Source organism: Protopterus annectens, chromosome 5.part0 (assembly GCF_019279795.1).
Source record: "Protopterus annectens isolate FY-2018-M chromosome 5.part0, PAN1.0, whole genome shotgun sequence".
Classification (NCBI taxonomy): domain Eukaryota; kingdom Metazoa; phylum Chordata; order Ceratodontiformes; family Protopteridae; genus Protopterus; species Protopterus annectens.
In genome coordinates this window covers 604,073,138-604,097,152 of record NC_056735.1, presented here as the reverse complement: position 1 = coordinate 604,097,152, position 24,015 = coordinate 604,073,138, and the positions used below count along the sequence as shown (strand labels likewise).

The following is a 24,015-nucleotide window of genomic DNA, read 5'->3' as shown; positions in this document are numbered from 1 at the left end:
TTCTTTTTTTCTCTTCTAAATCTAATTCATTTTCATTAATTCTCTTTATTTCTATTCCTATTCTTATATGTTAATTTTCCTGGACTTTAATCCATATAGCCACATGATCCAAAAATCTAGCATGCTTAGTTTAACATTTAAAGAAAAAAAAATCAGATATTAATAAATCAGTTTCTGTCCTAATTTCATTCCTTTTTATAGGTCCAATAGTTATTCTCCCATACACTTACCTTTCCACTTCTCATAATTTCTTTAACCATTTTAACATCACAGTTGCTCTTATTTTTTCTTAAATTACAATTAAAATCACCCGCTACTATAATTTCAATATTTACACAAACATATTCAAGAATATTTTTAAACATCATTTCTCTTTCTTTTTTTTGTTACATATAAAGCTATAATTCTATACACATATTTCTTTCCATCTCAAGTCTATTACCGTAATTTGTCCTAGTTCCACTATGGTTGCATCTAATATTTTAATGCTTTCTTGACATAATATACATATGCCCAAGCACATTTCTTTCCCCATGCTTCAAACTACCACAGCATTCCAAAGTTTTTCAGTTTGTGTTCTTTCTTCCTCTGTTTATAATCTGGTGTCTTCTAAAACAATAATATGTGTATCTGCTGCAGCACAACATTGTAATATTACCTATTCTCCTCTTATGATTTTTCATACTTTTCACATTTAAAGCTAATATTTTCAGCTTTTAAGAACAGTTAGTATAATAACATTGTTATCCCTTTCTTATTTTTTCTAAGCATTATATTCTTGAATTTTCTTTTCCTTTCTTTAACTTTTTTCCATATCGAATTGGCTTTATTTCTTACTGTACGCCATTCATCTTCTTCCTCACTTGTCTCCTCTGTTTCTTTTTCTTTTTTTACTTTCTTCAGCTTCAGGTACAACCTCTTTACTAGTCACATCTTTTAGTGCATTTTCTTGTATAACACATTTTCTATCTCTTTCTCCTGTATAACTTCATTTTCATTTTTTTGCACATTCATTTCACATTCTAGTCATGACTGACCAGTATTACCATATTATTTTTGCACTTTAAATCACATTTTTTGCATTATGCCTTGTTTTCCGCATAACATTTTGTTTAATCACATTCATTGATTAAATGATCATTTTTTTCCCACAAAAATAGCAAGTCTTTGTTTGACCCCTGTATTTCACAAAACCCCTATTACCATGAACATTAATAATACTAGGTACATGCACAACATTATCATTTTCCATTTTCAGTATTACTCCACATTCCCATCCCCCAGTCCATAGTCCTCTTTCATTGTACATTTTTGTAGTGTCCATTACTTCTTTACATATAGTTAAATGTTCTTTTAGATCTTTTGCTTCAACTTCAGTTCTAAATTGGATCATTATTCTTTTTTTTTTGTTTGTGTGTAAAAAGCTTGCACCACATATTCTGACCATGGATAAATATATTTCTTTTATTCATAATTTTCCATGGCCTGCCCAGTCTCAAATATCAAGCCACAAAAGGTATGTTTATTAATTAAAATAAATACTCATACCTCTTTTGCTATGACACCCAGAGGTGCTATGACAGAGTCCCAACCCTTATACCTGTCCAAATGTTCTTTTTTTTTTTACTGCTCGCACATACTTTATACTTCTTTTTTGTTTCTTTTATTTCTTCTTTCTTCTTTGTTCTTTCTCCACCAGTTTGTGCATAGGTTTTAATCTCTAGACCTTTCTCTGGCACAGTCTCTTGTTCTCCTTTTTCTTTTATTTTTTTCCATGATGTTGCTCCATGAAATTGATGCTTTATTTTCTGGCTCACTTTGGTTTACCATTTCTTCCAAAAAATCATCCTGCAACCCCCTCAATTGAAGGGTTGTAATTATGCATTTTTCAGAGGTAAGTTTCTCTCCTTCAAACACTCTCCTCTGAAAGTTTTCCTCTGAATCCCTCTCTGTTTCATCTACAGTCTCCTTTTCCTCCAGTGTCACTGTTTTTTTCTGCACCCACATCATCAGAAAAAACTTCTGATTCTAATTCTACCATTTCAACTATATTTTCAGCAACTCACTCCAGTTTCAACAAAAGCTGAATCGGCCATGTTTTCTCCCTGTTCCTCCTGGCTGCCTTCGCTCCTGGACAGGAAACAAAAAGTCAGGATGTGTAACACAAAAACTCTTCCCCAGACTACCAAGAGTAGGGGAAGTTCACCAATGCCCTGGACAAATTTCCCTTAGAAATGCAAATACCAACTCAGGTCTCTCCTGCAAAGAGACTGCTAGCCTAATTAGAATACCCAGTCAATAAAAAGATAGATAAAATAAAAAAAATATCGAAGAACCATTAAGACCTTTGCAAAACTTCAAATAGATGGTCTTTACTTTAATGGCTTACCTTCCAGTATAAACCTTGTATTTCTAAACCAGTAAGCTGTAGTTGAGTTTTTATTGATACTGAGGTACGTGAAACATGGTGTCTTGAATTTGACAAGCACAAGTAATATGAAAAATGGCTAAATTAACAAAACAGACTATGCTTGGTAATCCTGTGGAAGATTAATAAAGAATGTAGTACTTAGTACAGTGAACATAGTGCACTAATGTAAACCTCAAATCTAATTCTAGTGGGAGCCCATATTGTCCTATTGCACTAATGTAAACCTCAAATCTGATTCTAGTGGGAACCCATATTGCCCTTATAAATTGTCATTTAACTGAACAGCTTTATTATACTAGTGCCAACTCAGACATCATCTCATGAATCTTTGGATATGCACCCGTGCATCTCCAGGTTAGACTCAAAAGTATTCATTGAATATCAAAATTCCTCAGTGAATACACCCATCTGGATCCCCAGGTTAGCCTAAACCTACAAATGCATAAAGATTCTCATACTTAAACACAGCTTAACTCCTCACAGGATTGTTTTATATCCTGTCCTCACATGATATTATTTCATTTCGTATCCCTCAAATTTCCCTTACCAACAAACTTCCTTCCCTATCCATCTGTTCTTTTCTTATCTCCTTTTTTTCTACAAAACTTGTCATACCTTCTAAAATAATATGTGCATTTCAAGATTTACTAAAATATATCCCTTTTTCTTATAAATCTTTTTCTGTTCTATATCCTGCATATTATATAGGAATAAATCTGTGTTAAGTAAATGGTCATGTTTCTTGTTCTTACTTCATTATTGCAACATTTTTTATTGTGGTGTGTTCTGCCCCACCTACAGCATATATAACTTATTGCATTCAATTGTACTCCTCACCTGTGTAAACATCTTGTATACAATTATTGTAAATATTATTTTTTTATGTATATCTATGATGTTTTATCTATTTTTGAAATTTATGTAACTGTGAGCTTTTACCCCTGAGTCTCCGCCTAGAATGGGTTATTGCTAAGTCAGATCTTTCCAGGAAACCAATGGCAAATAAATAAGTTAAATATATGCATAAATAACGTTATCAACTGCTTATTCTTAAACCAGCCTCTTTCAAGGTGCAAATCAGTTGTTTTGTATTTCATTGCTACCAAGAAGCAGAGCTGGATCCAGACCTAGGCAACTGGCGTGGGTCGCTGGTTGCGAGAAATGGGGTGGGCACATTAATTTAACTAAAAAAAGTAAAAGTTTGAGTTTTCCTACATTTACTTTTTCATGCATCTTACTCTCTCTTTCATCTGCATGCTTTTGTTTTAAGATTCTTGCAGGTAAAACACTGAGACAGAGTAAGAGCAACATGTGAGATTGGATTTTGGAGTAGTAGGTATGAAGAAGCATTATGGATGGATGATTTCATGCATGTGTGTAGTACAATATAGTCAACAGTAATGCAAAATATTAAGTAACCAACCACAATGATTAACTTGCCTAAACTATGACAAAACATAGATAGCTACACGAAAATTTAACCAGTGAACTTCCTAAGCAAAATGACTCAATAACTTGTACCATAGTATTTATATGCATGCACAGCATAGCTGCTTTAAGGAAATAAGCAATGGAAGTTGTCCCTAATGAAAAATAATTATCATGGTACCACTTTCATTTATATTCCTTAGCAAGATGATCTTATGTTCTTTAATAGCTTAGGATTCATCTCATCTCCTTTGCAGTTTGGTAAGTTTTTTCATTAGTGATTTTATGGAATGTCTTCTACTCAACAGCTAAATAAAATGCATGTGTGGCTAATAGCAATGTATTCTGATTGTCCTAATTATGTGATCTTTGGTGATAGCCAGGGAGGAGAGCTTTACCTTGCTGAGTAGTTGGGGGGAGTGTATGCTGTGGTCAAGATTTAATAGTGTGAATACAAACCTTGACAGAAAATATGGTCAGTGGTGATTACTGATTTTGGATATGGCTAGAATTCTACAAATGTTATTGAGCATAGTGTATAGAATGCATTAAAAGCAAAGTTGATTTGGACTAATGTCAAGGCATATTCCATTGTAGGAAACTGATATTTATTACTGATTATATATTATTTGATCATTATTACTGTACTGTAGTCAGTCTGAGATGTCTGGCAAATGTGTAATTCATTTAGTTAGGACCTAATCTACCGTATGTACTGTTTTATTTGAAGAAGAGTTTAACCGTATAATACACCTCAGAATATATAGCACTGTACTTAATTTATATGGTTTGTCCACATGGCCAGTAGCTTTAGATTTATCCACTTTGTGAAACAATGAAACCATTTTGCACTGTTGGAAAGGTTTTTTACTTCTAAACAATGTTATAGCTACGAATTAAGATTTTCTTTTACAATATATCTATTTAGTTAGCATCTTTAGAAGTATATGTGATTAACTGCGTATTGTGTCAGCAAGTGCATGAGAAAGTCACTTGCTAATCATTTATTAAATATGGCTTCCAGTTCTGAACCCTGTGCTTACACCCCTGAAATGAATGTGCCAATTTTTTAAGCTACTTTTCTTCAGTAACTTGGGATGTCCTGTAAGTAAGGAAGCTTTGCTACCTAGTGAATGGTACTTTCCTGAATCCATTGGGAGTAAGGATAATATGAGTGAGGATTCTTGGAAGGAATACAGGCCCGGAAGTGAAAGGAAACATGTGTGAAATGAAAAATGGGGACAGAACAGTGGAAGTGACATATGGATTTGACATTTTTAGTGTAAACAGATAGAAGCAGTCAAGGATATACAATGTTTGTGTGGATGTGTATTGCAGTCTCATCCTTTAAATATAATGGAAGAAGGATAGCAACTCTAAAGTTGCTGAAGTGATTTAGGACTTTAGATAAGTTTTACGTGAGAAGCTGATGGAACAATGGTGAAATCATCATTTTGGAGTGGTCCTTTATATGGTCTTTGGGAAAGATGGCTGCAGCAGTTAATGCACAAAAGGAGACTTTGAAAGTTATGACTGTTAATGGGATAGATTTGCTGCCAGTTGTTGTATTTGAGGTAGATTTTTCCTTTAATGGAGAAGCGCAGCTTAATAACTTATCCTTCACTTTCTGCAGTCCGTAGTCATTTTTCATTTAGTACAGTCCTTTTTTATTATTCCAGTTTATTTTGTTTGGGAATTTTTATTTTGCTATTTTTTTAATGTAACTTAAATATAGTGATGATTTTTGTAATATAACTTGCTTGGGCTCAAACCCTATATGTAGCAACAGCCTTACTCCTGTACACCAACTACCATTTGGTTACAGTTAGTCAGTAGAGCTGGTTGAAATGTTCTGGAATGGATACTTTTGTCATTTATTAATGTATACATTTTGTTTCACTGTCTAATGGAAAAAATGTTCAAAACTACAAATTTAAAATACAGTCTAATAAATGTTGCTGTATTTAACAAGAAATACAGTAAATCAGGAAGGTTAATCAGAAAACATATGAATTTACATATGGTCTTAAAATGCATTCAGGGTGCCCATGGTTTTAAATCAGCCCAGGGAACAAGGTACACTTAATCTGTCACTGACTGGGTGCATTTTCAATGAGTGTGAATTTCAGTGCATTTTCAGTGAAGCTGAGCTTCAAGGAAAGAGAAGTTTAATGTTGCTCATGCCAAGTGTGTTCAGTGCGCAATTGTTTTGTTTAGCAAATGGCCATTAGTGTATGTGCTATAAAATTTATAAACAGTGCTTAAAGTGCAACATTTAGCATACTCACCTTTGTTGCAGAAGGCAGTGGGTTCTATTCCCACTTCATGTAGATAGATTGCTAAAACAATAGTGCAGTATATGAAGTGATGCTGCACTGCTGAATGTGTCATCCTTTAGATGAGATGTTAAACTTAGGCAGAATCTCCCTGCTTTGATGTTAGGGGCTGTGAAATCTTTCATATCCACCCAAGCTATCAAAAAGAGTAGGAGGAAGCAGCAAAATGCCCTGGTCAAATTTACCCTAGTAGTATAATTAACCACCAAGGGTCTTCCCCAAAAAGAGGTTACTAGCGTAGTGGGACTAACCTAGTAAACAAAGAATAAATAATTTAAAAGTTTTAAATTAAATCCACATCTCTGCTTCATTTCAAAAGTAAAGAAGAAAATACTATGCACACTGATAATTTTGAACAGTATATACGTAATGGGGGAGAGAGTCTAGTAGTAGAACATCAAAATGGCTGTGGAGGGCCAGGTCCATTACCCTGCATAGGGCCCATTTGACCATGATCCAGCTCTGCCAGGAAGCATGGTTTCTGCATCAGAAATTTTCGCAATTACGAAAGGAAAACTACAGATTTTTTATGCTATATGATAAGGGTAGAAAGCATCCACTGGTGATGTGACAGGACAGCAGTGAGGGTGGGTCTATATCACTTCATCAAAGTTTACCTACCTTGAGCAGCTATTCATCGAACTGGCATCATCGAACAGCCCTTCATCAAACATTCACATCAGCAAACGTTTTTCCCAGGGAAGGAAGTCACTAGGCCAACATACAGAAATTTGCCCTTTTCCTGACTGTAGTGCTATCTCAGAGTTGGTATATATAAGTAGAGGGAGGTGTAGCCCCCTTGATTGGGGAGTGTGGGGGATGTAGGCCCCCACTTTGGTGGGTTTGATGTACTGTGGCTTTTGTGTAGGTAGGTATGCTGGCCAAGTGATTTATTACCATGAGAAAAACATTTGCTAATGTGAACGTTCAATGTAGGGCCGTTCGATGATGGTTTGATGAATAGACATTCAAAGTAAGTAAACTTCAATGAAGTGATACAGACCCAAGAAGAAATATCGCTGAAAAAGGTTATAGTGAGCTGAAGTAATCATATATGATTAGTAAGTCCATTACCCCACTGCCTTATAAAGTTTTGCATGTAAAGCAAGTTCTCTAGTCATACCATAAATGTGCTCACCTACAGATGGGCTGCATCATTTGGTACTACCATTGATGTGACATCATAGACAAGCCAGATTTTATTATAAGCATATTTCCAGCAGACTATATAGAACAGACTAATATGGACCTGCTACACTAGCTTCCTAACACAGATTTTGCAGGCTGTGTGGATGTACAGTCAGGCTTACAACACAGGAGGGGACTGCAGGTAAAACCTATCAAATATAATGATGTGTCAGTGTCCATGGCCCGGTGAGATTTCAAAATGGATGTAGAAAGTATATCCCATGCGATTTCAAAACTGATACGTCATTTATATGTAGTCCTCATTGCCTCTGTAAGCTTAAATGACATAAAATACACTGGGATCAAAAGATGCTAAATGCAAAATAATCATTCATTGAAAACTGTCTGTTACTGTGGCACACCTGCTGAACAATAGGCACTCTTTGAAAATATGTTTATTCCACATGCTAGCTCTGGTTTTCAGCAAGCCATTTGATGGAGAAACATATCTGCATTGCCTTTAAATCAAGAGCACTATTGTTAGACATCTTAAACATCTAGCCAGATATTTCAGGTACCTGTATATTTAAAAAAAAAAAAAAAAAAAAAGAGGTCCTGCCTTCGGCTGAGCTGTACTGCTTACCAGCAATTAGGGCACATAATGCTGTTAAAGGCTGCCTTTAAAATGCACACCTAGGTAAAATATCTAATGTGAGAAAATGTTGTTCTTCAGTAAAAAAAGATTAGGATAATTATTTCTACAGTCTACCAGCTGTCACTGCAATGGGCAAGGTGCATTTTGTTGATGTACCTTTAGATTTCTTAGCAGTAGATGGGTCGGTAACAGCTGGATGTGCCTCTGCCAATGGATTTTGAGACAGACCTTTATTTCTTTGTAGACTCTGTAATATCTATGTTGCTTCTTGAAAGCAGGAAGCTGAGATTTTGATTCTTGACACAATCTTTTACATATCCAGAGCTGCAGAACTGAAGGTAGGTATTGCTAGTAGTTTGGGTTCTTGAAGCTGCAACAGCTGAATTTACCTCATTTGATTAAAAATGTATTCCCAGGCTAGATGGAAGTTCCCCTCAGAGAAATCCACTTTGTGGTAAATTGTGATTTAACCAGATGATAGGGAGTCTGCTTCTTCAGAACCTGTTTTTAGCCCCAACATGAAATTAATTGGGTTCAAATGGGCTACTTCCTGATCATCTTCATTTGTTTCAAAATGAGATGGTGGGAGTGCAGACATAGGAGCCCCTTTTGCAGTTGTTTGGAAACAACGGCAGCAGCAGCAGAAGCAGACATGTCAGATGTAAGAGACCAAGCTGCTAAAGCTTGAGATCTGACTTTGAGCACTTGAACTGCAAGACATTTAGGACTGCAGAACAGTTAGGATGTGTGCTTGTGTCCTAGGTCATGTTGGCCAATCAGAATTCTCCCAGCTGCAGCCATGTCCTTATATCTGCCCATTCCACTCTTCCTAGATTTTTTTGTTGTTAGCACCAACGTCTTTCCCAGAAAGTATATTAACTGGATTTCTTGAGTTTCCTTGGCTTCTTTAGGAGTGGAAATTTTTTCCTTTTTGTAGGAGAATCTATTTGCCTCTTATTTAATTCAACTTTATAGCATCTCGGGTGTCAGACATTAATTAGGTAATGGGTCCTTTTCCTGCTTACTTAATAGATTTTGTGGTGATCTGGATGTCATCTTGTATCGCATTCATTTGAGCCTTCAGGACTTTTTTAAAAGTTTTTATAAAAATAAGCATACTTGCTCCAAGCAAATCTCTCAGCTTTATTCTTTTGTGAGCCTCAATACTGCTAACATATTGATGTTTGCTGCATGTGGCTAGTTCCTGTAAAGCAACAATCAAGTCAGGTCTTTAGTGTTGCATACTTTCTTACCAAATCTTTCAGTCTATTATAAGGCATGCCTTGATGGTCAGAAATGCCCTCTTTCCACCCTACTGTGGCCTAGACTCACTCTACCAGTCTTGTCTTTTGGATTTCCCAGTATGTTGGGCAACCATATATTTGTGTATTGTAGTAGAAATAATCTAACTCACGCTAAAGACAATTCAGGTCTGGAAGATTCAAACTGGAAGAATGAAAGAAATCCTGAATACGTCACCACAGCACCAGGAACTGTAGGCTAATGAAGCTAATACGCCAATAAAAAGTGAAAAAAAAAAACTTTAATCGATGAACTCAAACAAATAAAAACAACAAACAGGCCTAAGAACAATGAGCGCTTTCGGCAAAACTAGCTTTCATCAGATCAAAGTATACAAAGGTTCCTGTTGGTTAAAATAAACATGAATGGCCAATTACATTACTAGTGACAGACACACCTTCATTTGACAGCCAATAACAGTTGAGTATGGGTTGGTTACAGGAAGTAAAATGTTGCAGAAAATAGGTGTCCAATCATAGGACTTACAGGAAATTCATCATCCAATCAATAAAAACTTAAAAAGAATAAACAAAAGAAAAAAACAAAGAAAGAAACAAAAGATCTGTTGAAAAGCAGCATAATAGGTTCATAGCTTCATAGGTAGGTACTAGGCTATTGGCCCTAGGGCCTATGTAAGCCTAGCCAAAATGGTACCCTGGCTTTCGCCACCCAGGAAAATTATTTTCCTGTGCCACTGTCGAGCAGAGCCACAGAAGTGATCCCTAGGGTGAATTTCCTATTTCCCATCCAATCATCAAGATTTTTCTTAGAGTGCTAATGAGGAGCTTTGTTTGATATAGATAGGTAGTTTGTTACAGGGTATGGGAAGTCTCTGGGACAGGAAGCTATCCCTCCAGCATGTTCTGTTTATTGTGGTGACAAGGTTTAGGTCCCTAGAGTGTGTAGCTCGGAGGGATTGGGATTTCTTTAAGTGGAGCATGTCCAACAGCTCTGGGTTTGACATAGCTTTGTATGTTAGGCAGAGATCGCCTCTGAGTAGGCGATATGTGATAAGCTGGAGATTTTTGAGACTGTCTGCACAGGGCATCTGTTTGAGGCTGGTAATACTCTTTGTGAGGTATTTCTGTGACCTTTCCAGTTGTTGTAGTTGTCTTGTGAGGTACATACCAAAGGGGGCATTGTACTCTATAATGGGTCTAATGAGTGACGACTAGAGGGGAACAATGACCTCTTTTTTCCTGGATGAGAAACCTTTTGTGATGAAGTGTGCCATGTAGAAGGATTTCCTGGCTACTGTGGCAGTGTGATTATCAAAGGAGAAACTACTGTCCACCTGTGTCCCAAGGTCTCTTATAACACTTTCAGTGTTAAGTTTACTACAGCCTATGTGGTAGTTCATGGGTACAGAGTTTTTACCAAAGGGGATGACAATGCACTTTTTGGCACTGAGCTTGAGGACATGGCTTTGACACCAGGCATCTGTCTCAGTGAGGCCATTTTGTAGGATGTCCACATCGTTAGGAGTTTCGATTATGGCTCCTAGTTTGCAGTCATCTGCGAACTTCATAAGCCAAAGACCTTCTGTGTTAGCCTGTACTTCAGAGAAGTAGATACCAAACAGGAGAGGATCCAGGACTGAACCTTGTGGTACTCCACTTGTCACTGGTCTGAAGTCGGATTTGGAGTCTGCTACATTCACAGTGTGGGTTCTGTCAGTGAGCTAGTTGGCAACCCATCTTGTGACATAGGGGTTTATACCTAGTTTGTGAGTTTATCTATAATTCCAGAGTGGGGGATGGTGTTGAAAGCCTTGGTGAGATCTAGATAGGCTGTGTGAACCACCTTACTCTCGTCTGTGGCTTTGGTGACTGCTTCAAAGCAGTCTTTTAGGTTTAGGAGACATGATCTGCCATTTACAAACCTGAACTGGGTGGGGTCCAGAGTTTGGAGATTACCGTTGTCTTTGTTTATAAGTTCCATGGCCTTGCAGACCAGGCTTGTCAGGCTAATGAGGTGGAAGTTCCCAGGGTCTGTGGTGGATCCCTCTTTGTGGAGTGGGATAACAGTCGCTGTGCGCCATTCAGTGGGTACAAAGCCTGAGGTGAGGTTATGATTGAAGATGGTACTTAAATGGGGTGCCAGTTCGTTCTGTAGTCTGTGTAGAATGCAGCCTGGGATGTTGTCCGGTCCCATGGATGCTGTGTTCTTGGCTTTGGAGAGTGTAGTTTTTACCTCTGCAGCCATGATTACAGGAACTTTGCATTCTTCCGGTATAGAGATGGGCCCTTTAGGGGGTGAAAGGGGGGGGGGGTAAATTTAGCACATAATCTATCTGCCAGGATGTTGGCAATATCAGTTTGTTCTGTATATTTAGTGCCATTGTGCTGTAACTCAGAGCAGATCTGAGTGTTGCCATTGAGATTCTTGACATAGCTATAGAATGCTTTGTGGTTGTCTTTAGAATCAGTGGCAATTTTGTTTTCGTAAATAGCTTTGGAGGATTTTATGAGGGATCTCGGCTTTTTACTGAGGCTGACCAGGGAGTTGCTCCAATCATGGGATTTTACTCTTTTTTTTGCAACAGTTTCTTTCTTCTGTTGTAGAGCTTGTTTATGGCAGAGGACCACCAAATTGGCTTCATTTTTTGGAGGATAGCATCTTGGTTCTCATAGGGATAGCACGATCCATGCACTCGAGTAAGTGCTTATAAAGTACATTTGTGTAGGATTCAGCAGTTGTACCTCTATTGTCTGTCTGCATGGGTGTCGTGAAGTTTGCCACGTCTGTCTTAAGAAGTGTGAAGTTGGCTTTGGAGAAATGTTTTACAGTAGTTTCCCTAATGTGGGGTGGGGGTGGGAGTGGGATGTGGATGTCTAGGTTGATTAGCTTGTGGTTAGATCTGACCAACAAGGAATTGACCTTTAGTGTGGAACACCGGTCACCCATATTGGTAATGACCAGGTCTAGGATATTGCTGCCCCTGGTGGGGGTGTGGATAAGTTGAGCCAAGGCGTTGGACTTTATGAATTCCAGAAAACATTGAGCAAAAGAGTTGGTAGGTGAGTTGTTTTCCCAGTTAATGGTGGGGTAGTTGAAATTGCCCATTATTAGGGTGTTGGGTTGTACCCTAATATTTTCCAGTGTATCAAGAAATGAGGAGTGGGAATTCTGGGGAATGATGGAGGATCTGTAGCACGCTACAATTTGGATTGTGGTCTTGCCCAGAGTTAATTGCACTTGGATAATCTCGGATGCATTATGCTGAGCAAGTAGCCTGGAGGTGTGGTTATCCTTAATGAATATGGACACACCTCCACCTTTAGTGTTTCGGTCCAGGTTAGGTGGCTGAAAGGTGTAGTATGAATTATAGCCTGGTAATGTAGGGGTGCTTTCTGGAGCCTTGAACCAGGTCTCTGACAACGCACAGATGTCAATGTTCTCCATTTTAAGGAGTGCCTCGAGTGAGTGCATTTTGAGGTTTAGACTTCTAGCATTAAGTAACATTACCCTCAGATTTTGCTTGCTTGTAACTGTTTTGGTGTTGAATTTGTCATTTGAACCTTACCTAAAAAAAGGCACTATAGGGTGGCAAGAGCCTTAGCTAGTATCCGGAATTCCAAGAGCGACAGGTGTAGGCCATCTCTGGCAAAGCATCGTGGTCTGTGGATTATGTCATCCCAGGCAGACAGATACTGGATCCCCCAGAAGCTTAGCCAATTGTTGAAGTCAATCATTTTGTCCTTGTACTGTGGTATCATTCTGGGCTAGGGTCATACCTGTGTGGGCTACAAGATAGAAGAGCTCTTCCATGTCTGTTTTCATGTAGTCCAGGGAGGTACGTCTCATGGACAATGATAGTCATATTTGTACTTGTGGAGTGACCTGAGTGCGTGGGTTATGTGATGGATCCTGGCAGCTGACAGTAACCTTCTCCTTGTTTAGCTTGGTGAGTGGGACATCAATGTGCCTAACTATAGAGTCACCTATTACTAGTGTGTTGGGTACGTTGTTTTGCCTTATGGGCTGTGGTTGACTGGCACACTGAGTCTGTGGGCTGTGTGTCATTTGGGTTGTGTTGGGGGGGTAGAGGTTGCTTGTGTTTCTGCTTTGGAGGTCTCTGTTGCTTGAGCAAATTATTATTGAGAGCCTCCGCAAACGTTTTTGTGTTTCCATTTGTGGATTTTGATGGTGTAGATTTTGAGGGACTATGTGATGAGTGGGGTGTGGTGGAAGTGTTTACCTTCTCCTCTTGACTGTCTAGTCCAGTCTTGGCTGAAGAGAGCTTAGCTTCCACTTTGGCTATATAAGTGCATCTCTCACAGGTTCTCACCATTATCTAGGATCACTTGATAGGTTCATAGGTTCATAGGTTGGTACTAGGCTATCAGCCCTAGGGCCTATACAAGCCTAGCCATAACAATTCCCTGGCTATTTCTTCCCACATTATTTACTTTCCTGGACCCCTGTCTAGCAGGGCGACTGACATGATCCCTGGGGTGAATTTCCTTTCTCCCATCCAATTGTCAAGGTTCCTCTTGAAGAGGTCCAAAGAGGCACTCTGCTTGACATGTATGGGCAATCTATTCCAGAGTCTGGGGAGTCTCTGGGTCAGGAACCTATCCCTCCAGCATGTTTTGTTTATTGTGATGACAAGGTTTAGATCCCTGGGCGTGTAGCTCTGAGGGATTGGGATTTCTTTAAGTGTAGCATGTCCAACAGCTCTGGGTTTGACATGGCCTTGTATGTTAAGCAGAGATCGCCTCTGAGTAGGCGATATGCGACAGAGTATAGCTGGAGTTTTTAAGGCAGTCAGCGTGGGGCATCTGCTTTAGGCCTGTGATTCTTTTAGTGAGGTATTTCTGAGGCCTTTCCAGTTGTTGCAGATGTCTTGAGAGGTACATACCAAATGGGGCGTTGTATTCTATAATGGGTCTAATGAGGGATGAGTACAGTGGGACAATGACCTCCTTTTTTCTGGATGAAAAGCCCTTCGTGATGAGGTGTGCCACATAGAAGGATTTCCTGACTGTTGTGGCGATGTGGTTATCGAAGGTGAGACCACTGTCCACCTGTGTCCCTAAGTCTCTTATCACACTTTCTGTGTTTAGTGTACTGCCACCTATATGGTAATTCATGGATACATGTTTTTTCCCAAAGGGGATAACAACTTGATGTTAAGACAAAAGCTCAAACTTGGTAGTAACATAAACTAAAGAATGCTTGATGAGCTAATTTAAGACTAATGTAAATAATGTTGTTGATCTTGTCTGCCCGTTTTCACGACAGCAGGCTTAAATCAAAAATCAAATGGAAAAAACGCCTTGATTACATCTGCCCACTTATGCGGCAGCAGATATATAATGAAAAATTAATAGAATTAAAAAAAAGCTTAATATAATTTGCAAGAGTCAGCTGTATGAAAGTATTTGCGATCATGTCCGCCCGCATTACACGACTTCAGGCATGTCGAGTAAAGCACTTCTTTAAAAATAAGCACTTTAGTAGAAGTAATTGGTTCATTGTTAATATAAAAATCCCCATACAAAATGTACTACAAAGCAATGATTTTAGCCAATGGAAAATTACAGATTCGTCATAATGGCTAATCACTGACTAGCCAGTAGACAGTCACCACTTCAACTAACAGCTTCATTTCCTATATAAGGAAATTGAATACATAAAAAAATACATAAAAAGATGTAGCTGGCATTTACAATCCAGTCTGCCCGCATTTTGCAACTGCAGACATATGAAATAAAACATAGGTTTTGTAAGTCATTAGCTCATTTTTATTAAAAGTATCACCATATTAGAATAAAGTAGAATAAAACTGAACACACCCAAAGGAGTAAATGCCTCTCCACAGTCTAAAGCAATAAGTATTATAAATCCAAAAGTAAGATAGTGGAAAAGGCAACCATGCAACACAGGATAATCCAGTCTAGCGTGTAAAATGAATAGTCTTGTAATTTAGTGCACAAAGGTAAGCGCTTTCACGAATCGCTTTATCAGACCATAAAAATCTCCTACTAGCAAATAAATGTCCTTATATATCCATCACATGATGCTAATTCAATTATACATTTAACATTTAAAGAAGAATGGCATATTATATTGTTTGTTTGTGTCTTTCGGCTTTTCCCGGTTAGGGGTCGCCACAGCGGAACTCCGGTCAGCTAATGATTGGCAGTTGATTTTTACGTACCGGCTTGCCAGGCCTGATGCACAACCTTCAACGAAGGTACGCCCATTCTCGCATGTCTCCACACAGAAGACGCTCTAGCTGAGAATCAAACCGGACAGTGTCTTACTGTGAGGCGACAACACTACCACAGCACCACCACTGCAGAATGGCATATTATATAGAACTATAAAATTCAAAGGGAAATGTCAGAATTCTAAAAACATGTAGGTACTTGTATACTTTGACTGCATACATTTGCAACATCAAGTACATAAAAGTGAATATATAAACAATTTAAAATAGTGAGTTAAAACTTTAAATCAGTCTAAATGAAATATATGAATACATGAAAAATATATATAGAAGAAAATACAGAAATATATGTAGCTCTATTAAGCATATACAGCTAACAAGAATGAGAATGAAATATACTAGGATCTACAGTAAACTAGGTAGAACAAGGGCAAATACTGATAAAGAAGATACAAAGGAGAATAAACAACGCATAAGATACAATTTAATTATAACATTATTCCATGTGAAGGGCCTAAGCTATATCTCTGAGTATGGCTAACTATGTACCTGAGGACTCATGGTAATCATTTTCTTGTCTTCAAATTTATCCTGTTATGCCATCTTTATTAATTTGTATTTTTTGTTTATCCTGCGATTAATCCATTGTTCATAAGTAATCATCATCAGGTTTTATCACAGCATGGAATGTTTAGATTTTCATGTAGCATTGTATATTCCTGCAACCACATAGGTTCTAAGTGACCTAGATTTGTTTTTTGTTAAATCCTCAACACAGATAGCATTTAATTGATAAATTTTAAGCCCTTTTCGATACAACCTACAGGCACATTTGCAATGAATTATTCATTTTTAGTAACAATATTAGTCTGCCTTGTTTGTATCTATGTGTCATACTATACACATGTGCTTTCATGCACGGCTATATTGAGAGAGTTTTTTGTTGAACTACCATAGGTTATTAATGGCTAGTTTTTAACCAACGTCCAAACACATTATATGTTTTTATGAGTATGTGTCTCTACACGAATATCTTGGTGTTTGCTTACAATATTTCATTTCAGTCCCTACTATTTATTGTTCAATAAATATCCATTACAGCCGAGACTAATACAGGCTTATTATAGATATATAGTGATTGGATGTTTTTTTCTGACACCACATTTCTGTTGGTTAGCAGGCGCTAATAATAACCAATATCCTAAATGGGTTCTACTATGGAGCAACTTTCATGGGGGGGACAGTTGGTTAAGGGCTGTCAGTTTTGTGGACGTTGTAATAATTGCAAATACATTTGTAGAACTGAGCAGTTCACTACTTCTAATACTTTATTAAGGGGGTTGGAAATTGCAATACAGACTGGGTAATATATTTAGCCACCTGTAGTTGCTCAGCTTTCTACATTGGGCAGACGTCTCATCCTTTAAAATGTATAATTATTAAACATTTTAGTAACATCTGATGCAAAAAAAATCTAATGCTTTATATAAGCATTCTCTGATACATCAAACAGCTACATTTTATTTTACTATTATTGATAAAATTGGCATAAGCTGTTGGATCAAAAAGAGAAAAGTTGGTTCATCAGGCTAGGAGGGCTGTTCCCACCTGTTTTGAATGATTGAACCGGTTTGTGATGTGAATAAAGTAATTCCACCAAGACTGGAGTGCTGGCCTGTTTTGTTGTTTGGTACTGTTGAACTCCTCCCAGGCTGTTTTCTTTTTCTTCTTGTTTCCATCAATGACTCCAGTCATGGTTTCAGTCTTTCCCCTTTGGAGGAGACCTGACAGCTCAGAGATCTGGCACCTTGATTATCACAAAGTGCATTATTTGGATAATGACTATTCTTCTGTTGCCATTTATGGCAACTAAACTCTTGATAGTTGACTTCTCTTGCCTAAACGTGTGATTACCCTTTTGTACAGTGTGCTGTCAGTGCCTTCTAAGTCTTTACTTCCTCAATGATCTTCTTCTAGAGTTGGGCCACTGATACCATTTCTTGTTGTGGTGTACTTGACTTTTCTGTCTGTAGTCTGGTTGTTCTTTTGTTTCAGTCAGTCTAAATTAAGGCCCCATGATGACGACTTATAAACTAACTGGGGTACTGTTATTGTTGTTTCACATTCCACTTAGGATCTCCTATGAAACTGGTAAAGATAAATCTCTTCAAGATCAGAGTAGAAGCTGTAGCCCTTCAGGCACTGGAAGACTGTATCATACCAGATTCCCTTCTTAGAAGGCTCGGACAGCCTGTCAGTAGTACACTGCCTGAACAAATAGAAGAGGACAAAGTCTTTCTCCCTGTACAGAAAAGCAGTCTGTATCAGGGACCTGGTGAGTGTCCAGTCAGATCTTCCTATAGGCAGTTCACATTCTGTGAGAGTCAAACACAATCATAGACACTTTGAGTCACAGCATTAATGCTTTCTTCGATCGCAGGGCACAGAACACTACCAAGATGATCTTCATCTGGGATCTGGGAACACTGTTCTGTCAGGGAAATGGAGTGCTTCCATTGTTATACTTCCTTCAATAGAGCAAAAGAAAAGTGTGCTATAGGTACATTTTGGTTACTTGGATTGGACTCTTTTCTGTTGTGTTTCCTTCTCTCCTGTGATGATCTTAATTTAATGTCAGTGCATACCTAAAAACTTTCCAAAATATTAAAAAAAGGGAATGACTATTATGAGTAAATAAGTTTAGAAGTAAAGACACAGCAGGATGTTCTAGAAAATTAGCACAGCATCTACAGAAATGAATATTGACAATTACTTCTAGGTAGCAAGATGTACACCAGTAAAATATGGAAAGTTAATGTGTGATTTGAGGGAGTTGATACTAAAAGGTTTTAAGCAGTGGAAATGAGAAGTGATAGGTAGAGGGGAAGTAATAATGGCTGTATCTCTGCAGAAAATCATTGTAGCATTGTAGTTTTGTAGTATAGCCTGCAGTCTTATAAGGACTTAGAGAAAGCTTTTAGGGAATATTATATTGAGTTGTAAGATGGAGAACTGAAGCTGAAAAATTCAATGTCAGAGTGGCTACAAAAGTCCTTGTTAATGAAAGAAATGTTACCCAAGTAGAGCTAAGTAAGTTAAGCAAGTTTATGGGCATAGATTGTTTGCAAGGCAGTATGTTTAACTGAGGGACGGAAGTGTTACTAGGGCCTTGTAACAGTCATGATTCAGTCACTTGTGACATTTCATTTACTGACATTCTGAAACATGAACTGATGGTTTGTATATGCAAGGGAGTGTAAAGAGCATCATTTTAAGAACTGGGTGTCAGTAATTCTGTTGTTGTTGGAAAATAATGGAAAACTGAATAGGACAGCTACTGGGTAAGGGAGTTTTCACAGAAAGGGTTGGCTTTAGCCAGCACTTTTAACAACAGAAAGGATCATTATTCATTGCAACTGCTTAGTATTATTTGACAGTAAGCAGAACATGTTGAATTAAGTTCTATAAGGGCATAATGGATTCAATTTATAAAAAGACCATCAGCATTACTTTGTAGAAATGTACTAAGAAAGTAGATGTTAAAGTTGTCAAAAAAAATATTGGGTGAATGGCTCAACAAAAGTAAAACCTGGGTTCAAAATTCAAAACTGTTAGCTAGTTCCACTGGCAGAGAGGGGTAAAGCCCTAACTATGGCCAAGGTTACCCAATTTCAAGTAATGGCTTATAGCTTTTTCTTATTCTGTGATCTGGTGCCCTTAACTCTAAACTAGAGCTTAAAAAAGTCCCATATTTCAAAAAAACAAAAAAAAAAAAAAAAACTATTTCTACTACTTTTAAAAGCTTGGACATGAAACAGTGAAGCTCTGCATTCCTGACCGTAAAAGCAGTATTCATTTATTTTCCGGCAGTCAGAAATGCTGGTAATACAGTATCAATCGATTGGCACCTGATGCTCACACCCTCTAAAGCCTTGCATCTGTGGTGGCTATTCCTTTCATCCCTTCAGCCCTTCCTAGCTTCCTCTGATGGCTTGAGAGTCTAATGGATCTGGTAGGGGAAGAAGGACAATGCCCATCTTGGGGGGGGGGGGGTTAGAGCCAGCTGTGCTCTGCCACCATCCCTTAGATGAGATGCATGCCTTGGCGCAGATGTTAGGTTCACCAAGCAACAGCCTGATTGTAGCCATTACAGCAGGTGTGTGGAAGTATGCGTTTGCACAGGAAATGCATTGTGGGACTCATCTATGACACACCTTGCATGTCCCTCCACCCAATGAGTAGAGTTAGGCCACTGAAAATGATTTCATTGCTTGGTTGCTGGTAAGGGCATGAAGTCCTCAAGGTTGCTTGAATGATAGCCCCGTCTAGTGCTTTTGCCCTAATTCCGGGTGTAAAATTTTAAACCTTTACTGTATTTTACTGTCAGTAATGTGTATATCCTTAACTTTATGTTATGTTTTTGTTTATTTATTTATTTTTTTTCGAACTACTCATGATTGACCGCTTGGGTTCCATCATTTGTAGTTCAATGTTATGACATTATGGTAAAATGTTGTGAATCTGGATAAATACAGGCAAGGGACTCCAGACACATTTTGAGAAAATTGTATCATGGGCTGCACTGAATGGAGAGGCATTTAATAGTGTTTAATGAAAAAAAGTGTAAAGTACTATATTTAGGTTCCAGTATTTAACATTACTGCCCATAGGATTGTAGGAGGTTACTAGGCTAACAGCCCTAGAACCCTTTTAAGTCCAGCCATTCATGCCTCAATTTTCCCAGTTATCACTGCCCGTGGGCTATAATGGCTTTGGTATATGCCTGTGCTTTAGGATATCTACAGTTTGCCCCTGTCCATAAGGGCCACAGGTGTCAAGCCATGGATGAACTTGCAATTTTTCCATCATTTGGTCCAAATTGCTTTTGAATAGGCTTAGGGAAGAGCTTAATTTCCCATCTGTTCCAGAGCAGGGGTAATCTCTGAGATACATACCTCTCCCTCCAACATGATTTGTATATGTCACTGACGTGGTTTAAATCCTAAGATCGGGTAATTCTAGTGCTATTTGTTTTGCGAATGTGTAGCAGATCCATCAAGGCTGGATTGAAGAAAGACTTGTAGGTTAGGCATAGATCGACTCTCAGTAGTCTGTACAAGACCAAATTTCTAGCAGTCTGCATCAGACATATTATTTACACCCTGTATTCTTTTAGTGAGGTACCTCTGTGGCCACTCCAGCAGTTTCAGATGCCTGGTCAGGTACATGCTGAAGGATGCATTGTACTCCATTATTGGTCTAATGAGGCTGAGTGTAGTGGGACTATGATTCCTTAGATCTGGGTGCCATGCCATTACTTACAAGTTGTGCTATGTAGAAGCATTTTATCACTTCCATGAACACATGGTGATCAAAGTTCAGGTTACTGGCAACCTGAGTTCCCAAGTCACTTACCACTGGGTCTACTCTTAGGGGAGTGTTATCAATGCTGTAATTGGCAGGAGTAGTCATCTTCCCAAAGGGCATGGTTTTGCATTTTTTTGCATCGAGTTTTAGGCCATAGTTGTGCACCAGTTATTTGTCTGAATCAGACCTTCCTGGAGGATAGCTGCATCTTTTGGAGATTCACTGATTGCTGATGACTGCAAGCTGGGTGCAAATTTGGTCAGCCATAGGCCTTCTGCACTTGCCTTGACTTCATAAAAGTATATTGCAAACAGAAGAGGTCCTAGTACCAAGCCCTGCGGAACACCACTTATAACAGACCTGTCTGTGAGCCACTTGGTATCCATTGGGTGACATTTATATGTAAATTTGTGAGTTTTTCTGTCATAGGTGAGTGAGGTATTGTGTCAGATGCCTTTGCCAGGTCACGGTAGGCAGTATCTACCATTTTGCGCTCATTCATGTCTCTACTGACCTTCTCAAAGAAGTCGACCAAGTTGCCATGATATGCCCTTGATGAAACCAGACTGGGATGGGTGCATTGTTTGAAGGTTTCCCATGTTTTCAGGTCCACAATAATTTTTTCCATGGCCTTGCATTTAAGACTAGTCAAACTTACTGGTCTGTAGTTCCCTAGGTCTGTTGATGGTCTGCATTTATGTAGAGAAATGACAGTTGCAGTCCTCCATTCCTTATAGATGAAGCCTGTCTGAAGGATGTGGTTGAAGACAGATTCTAGTGGTCTGGCTGGTCATGTTTCAAACTGTTTTGAAGGCATCCTGGGATATTATCTGAACTCTTTGATGCAGTGTCTGTAGCTCTGGAGAGAGTAGTAAGGACCTATTCTTTAGTGATAATTGGGAGAGAAATGGTAGAGGGCATTGCCTTAGCGGAAACTGGGGGGGGGATTTGCATCTAAATTTATTGGCCATCAAATTTGCTATATACCCCGGTTTGGTATAGGAAGTTCCAGTTACTATTATTTCAGCACACTGTTGTGTGTTCCCTTTGAGGTTGTGTACATAATTGAAAAATGTCTTATGATTAGTCTTAGCCTGGGAGGCTATTTTTGTCTTGAAGTTGGCTTTGGTGGATTTGATTAATCCCCTGAGTTGCTTGTTGAGACTGATGAGGAAGTTTTGTTGCCTTTTGGGCCCAGCCCTTCCTATTTTTGGGCAGGGTTTTCCTTCTTTTGCTGTACAGCTTAATTATACTGAGGATTCCACATTAGGGGGGGGGGGGGTTGTCCTAAGTTTATTTCGGATGCAATTATTTACATGTTTGTATAGTGTTTCCATAAACACTTCCACATAGGCCACCATGTTTTCTGAGTTTTGAAGGTAGCTTGAAATTCAGCTATGCTTCACTTAATAGAAGGTTGTTAGCCTTGGAAAAGTTCTTAAAGGTTCTGGGGTTTGCTGAGAGTTCAGCCTTTATATTTATTTCGGGGGTTACCATTTTGTGATCTGATCTGACCAGTGAGGACATTACATGGAGGGCTGGCAGTGTTACCTCATATTTGTGAGTACTAGATCCAGGATACCTGCACCCCAGTAGGTGTGCAGGCTAGCTGTTCCAGGGTGTTTGCATTGACAAAATCCATGAATCCTGCAAGTTAGTGTTTTGTGTATGTATCCCAGATTATGGGAGGATAGTTAAAATCACCTATGAATATGGTGTTGGGCTGAATTGTGAGTGACTCCAGTACATTCAAGTATGTGTTATGGTTATCCTTGGTCACAGATGAGGACCTATAGCTAGCAAGGATATGATATTGGATTTTGTCTTAGGTTAGTTGGACAGGGAGTAGCTCAAGCATGATATATTGTTTGACCAGTCTTGTGGTGTGCTTACTTTTTATGTAGGTTGATACACTTCCACCTCTTGTCCCTTCTTGTTCAGTGGCTGGTCTGAATATGTTGAAGGCATTATACCACTGTACAGTCAGGGTGCCTTCCATAGCTTTAAACCATGTCGTAGTAACCGCACAGTTGTCAACACTCTCTAGACTTGAGGAGTACTGAGCAGTAACGCCTTTAGTTTATCTTATATCAAATTTACTATGTTGGAATGTTTATCAGATTGGCTTTGTCTAAAAAAGGCACTATAGGGGTGGATAATATTTTAGCCAGTATCTGAAAACCTAGTAGGACAGGTGCAGACCAACTCTGGCTAAGGAATATGGTTTGTCGATCATGTCCTCCCAAGCTGACAAATATTGGATCCCCTTAGAATGACACCAGTATCTAAGCCAATTGTTAAAGTCGCTCATCTTCTATTTATATTGCGGTATCATCCTTGCAGAAGGTGGAATGCTCCTCAATGCTAGGCCTGCATGGGCTAAATAATCTGCAAGCTCCGTTTCATATAGTACAATGAGGTATGTCTCAGGGTATTAAAACCAATATGGACTATGACAGGTCATACTGGTACTTGTTTTTCAGTGTCCCGAGTGCATGTGTACTTTGGCAGATCCTTGCTGCTGATAGGCAAGTGACCTTTACTGTCTACTTTCTCAGCCTGGTGAACGGGCAACAGTGTGTCTCACTATAGTCTCCAATTACCAATATATTCGGTTGTGTGGCAGTTTGCCTTAAAGACTTAGAGGATGAGACATTGTGAGATGTGATTGTATGTGTTCTGGGGAGTGTCGTTGAGTGCAGCATGTGGGAGGCCTCTGAAGTTTTGGCAGATTACATTTAACATCCTCAGCTTATGTGAATTTGTGTCTGACCTATAGTTTGTGTGTTACTGGTAACCTGTTCGGAAGTAACAGTGGATCAAGAGCTTTGCCTCCAAAGACATAGTGTAATAACATTTCTCACATACTGTGTCAAGCTGCTTAAAAATAAGGTGGTTGATAGTAAACATCAGATAGTTGTTATATTTTCTCAGGATGACCATTTCCAGCAGGCTAGCTGTAGAGGCCATAGGAAAGTGCACATCCATGGCTGTGAATCCTCTTTTTTTTGTGATCTATGATGGTTGGTGCATTTGGGATTTAGAGTTGCTGGGCTGGGAGAAGTCATCTAGGACTGATCTAAAACAACAGACTTGGAGTAATGCTTCTCAGTGGGCAAACTAGCTCCCTACACTCTGCTAGATACTTGGGTAAATAGCAGAGGAAGAATCATAGACAATTACAACTCTT

At 38.7% G+C, this 24,015-nt stretch overlaps 1 protein-coding gene across 1 annotated transcript in view; it reads left to right on the top strand.

The window, feature by feature from the left end:
* Positions 1 to 24,015, top strand: part of LOC122802175 (pseudouridine 5'-phosphatase) — a 769,412-nt gene that overhangs the window by 634,418 nt on the left and 110,979 nt on the right. Inside the window, exons 5-6 of the mRNA XM_044071846.1 lie at positions 4,063 to 4,120; positions 17,593 to 17,793. Coding sequence (XP_043927781.1) covers positions 4,063 to 4,120; positions 17,593 to 17,793 — 259 coding nt within the window. The remainder of the gene's footprint in view (positions 1 to 4,062; positions 4,121 to 17,592; positions 17,794 to 24,015) is intronic.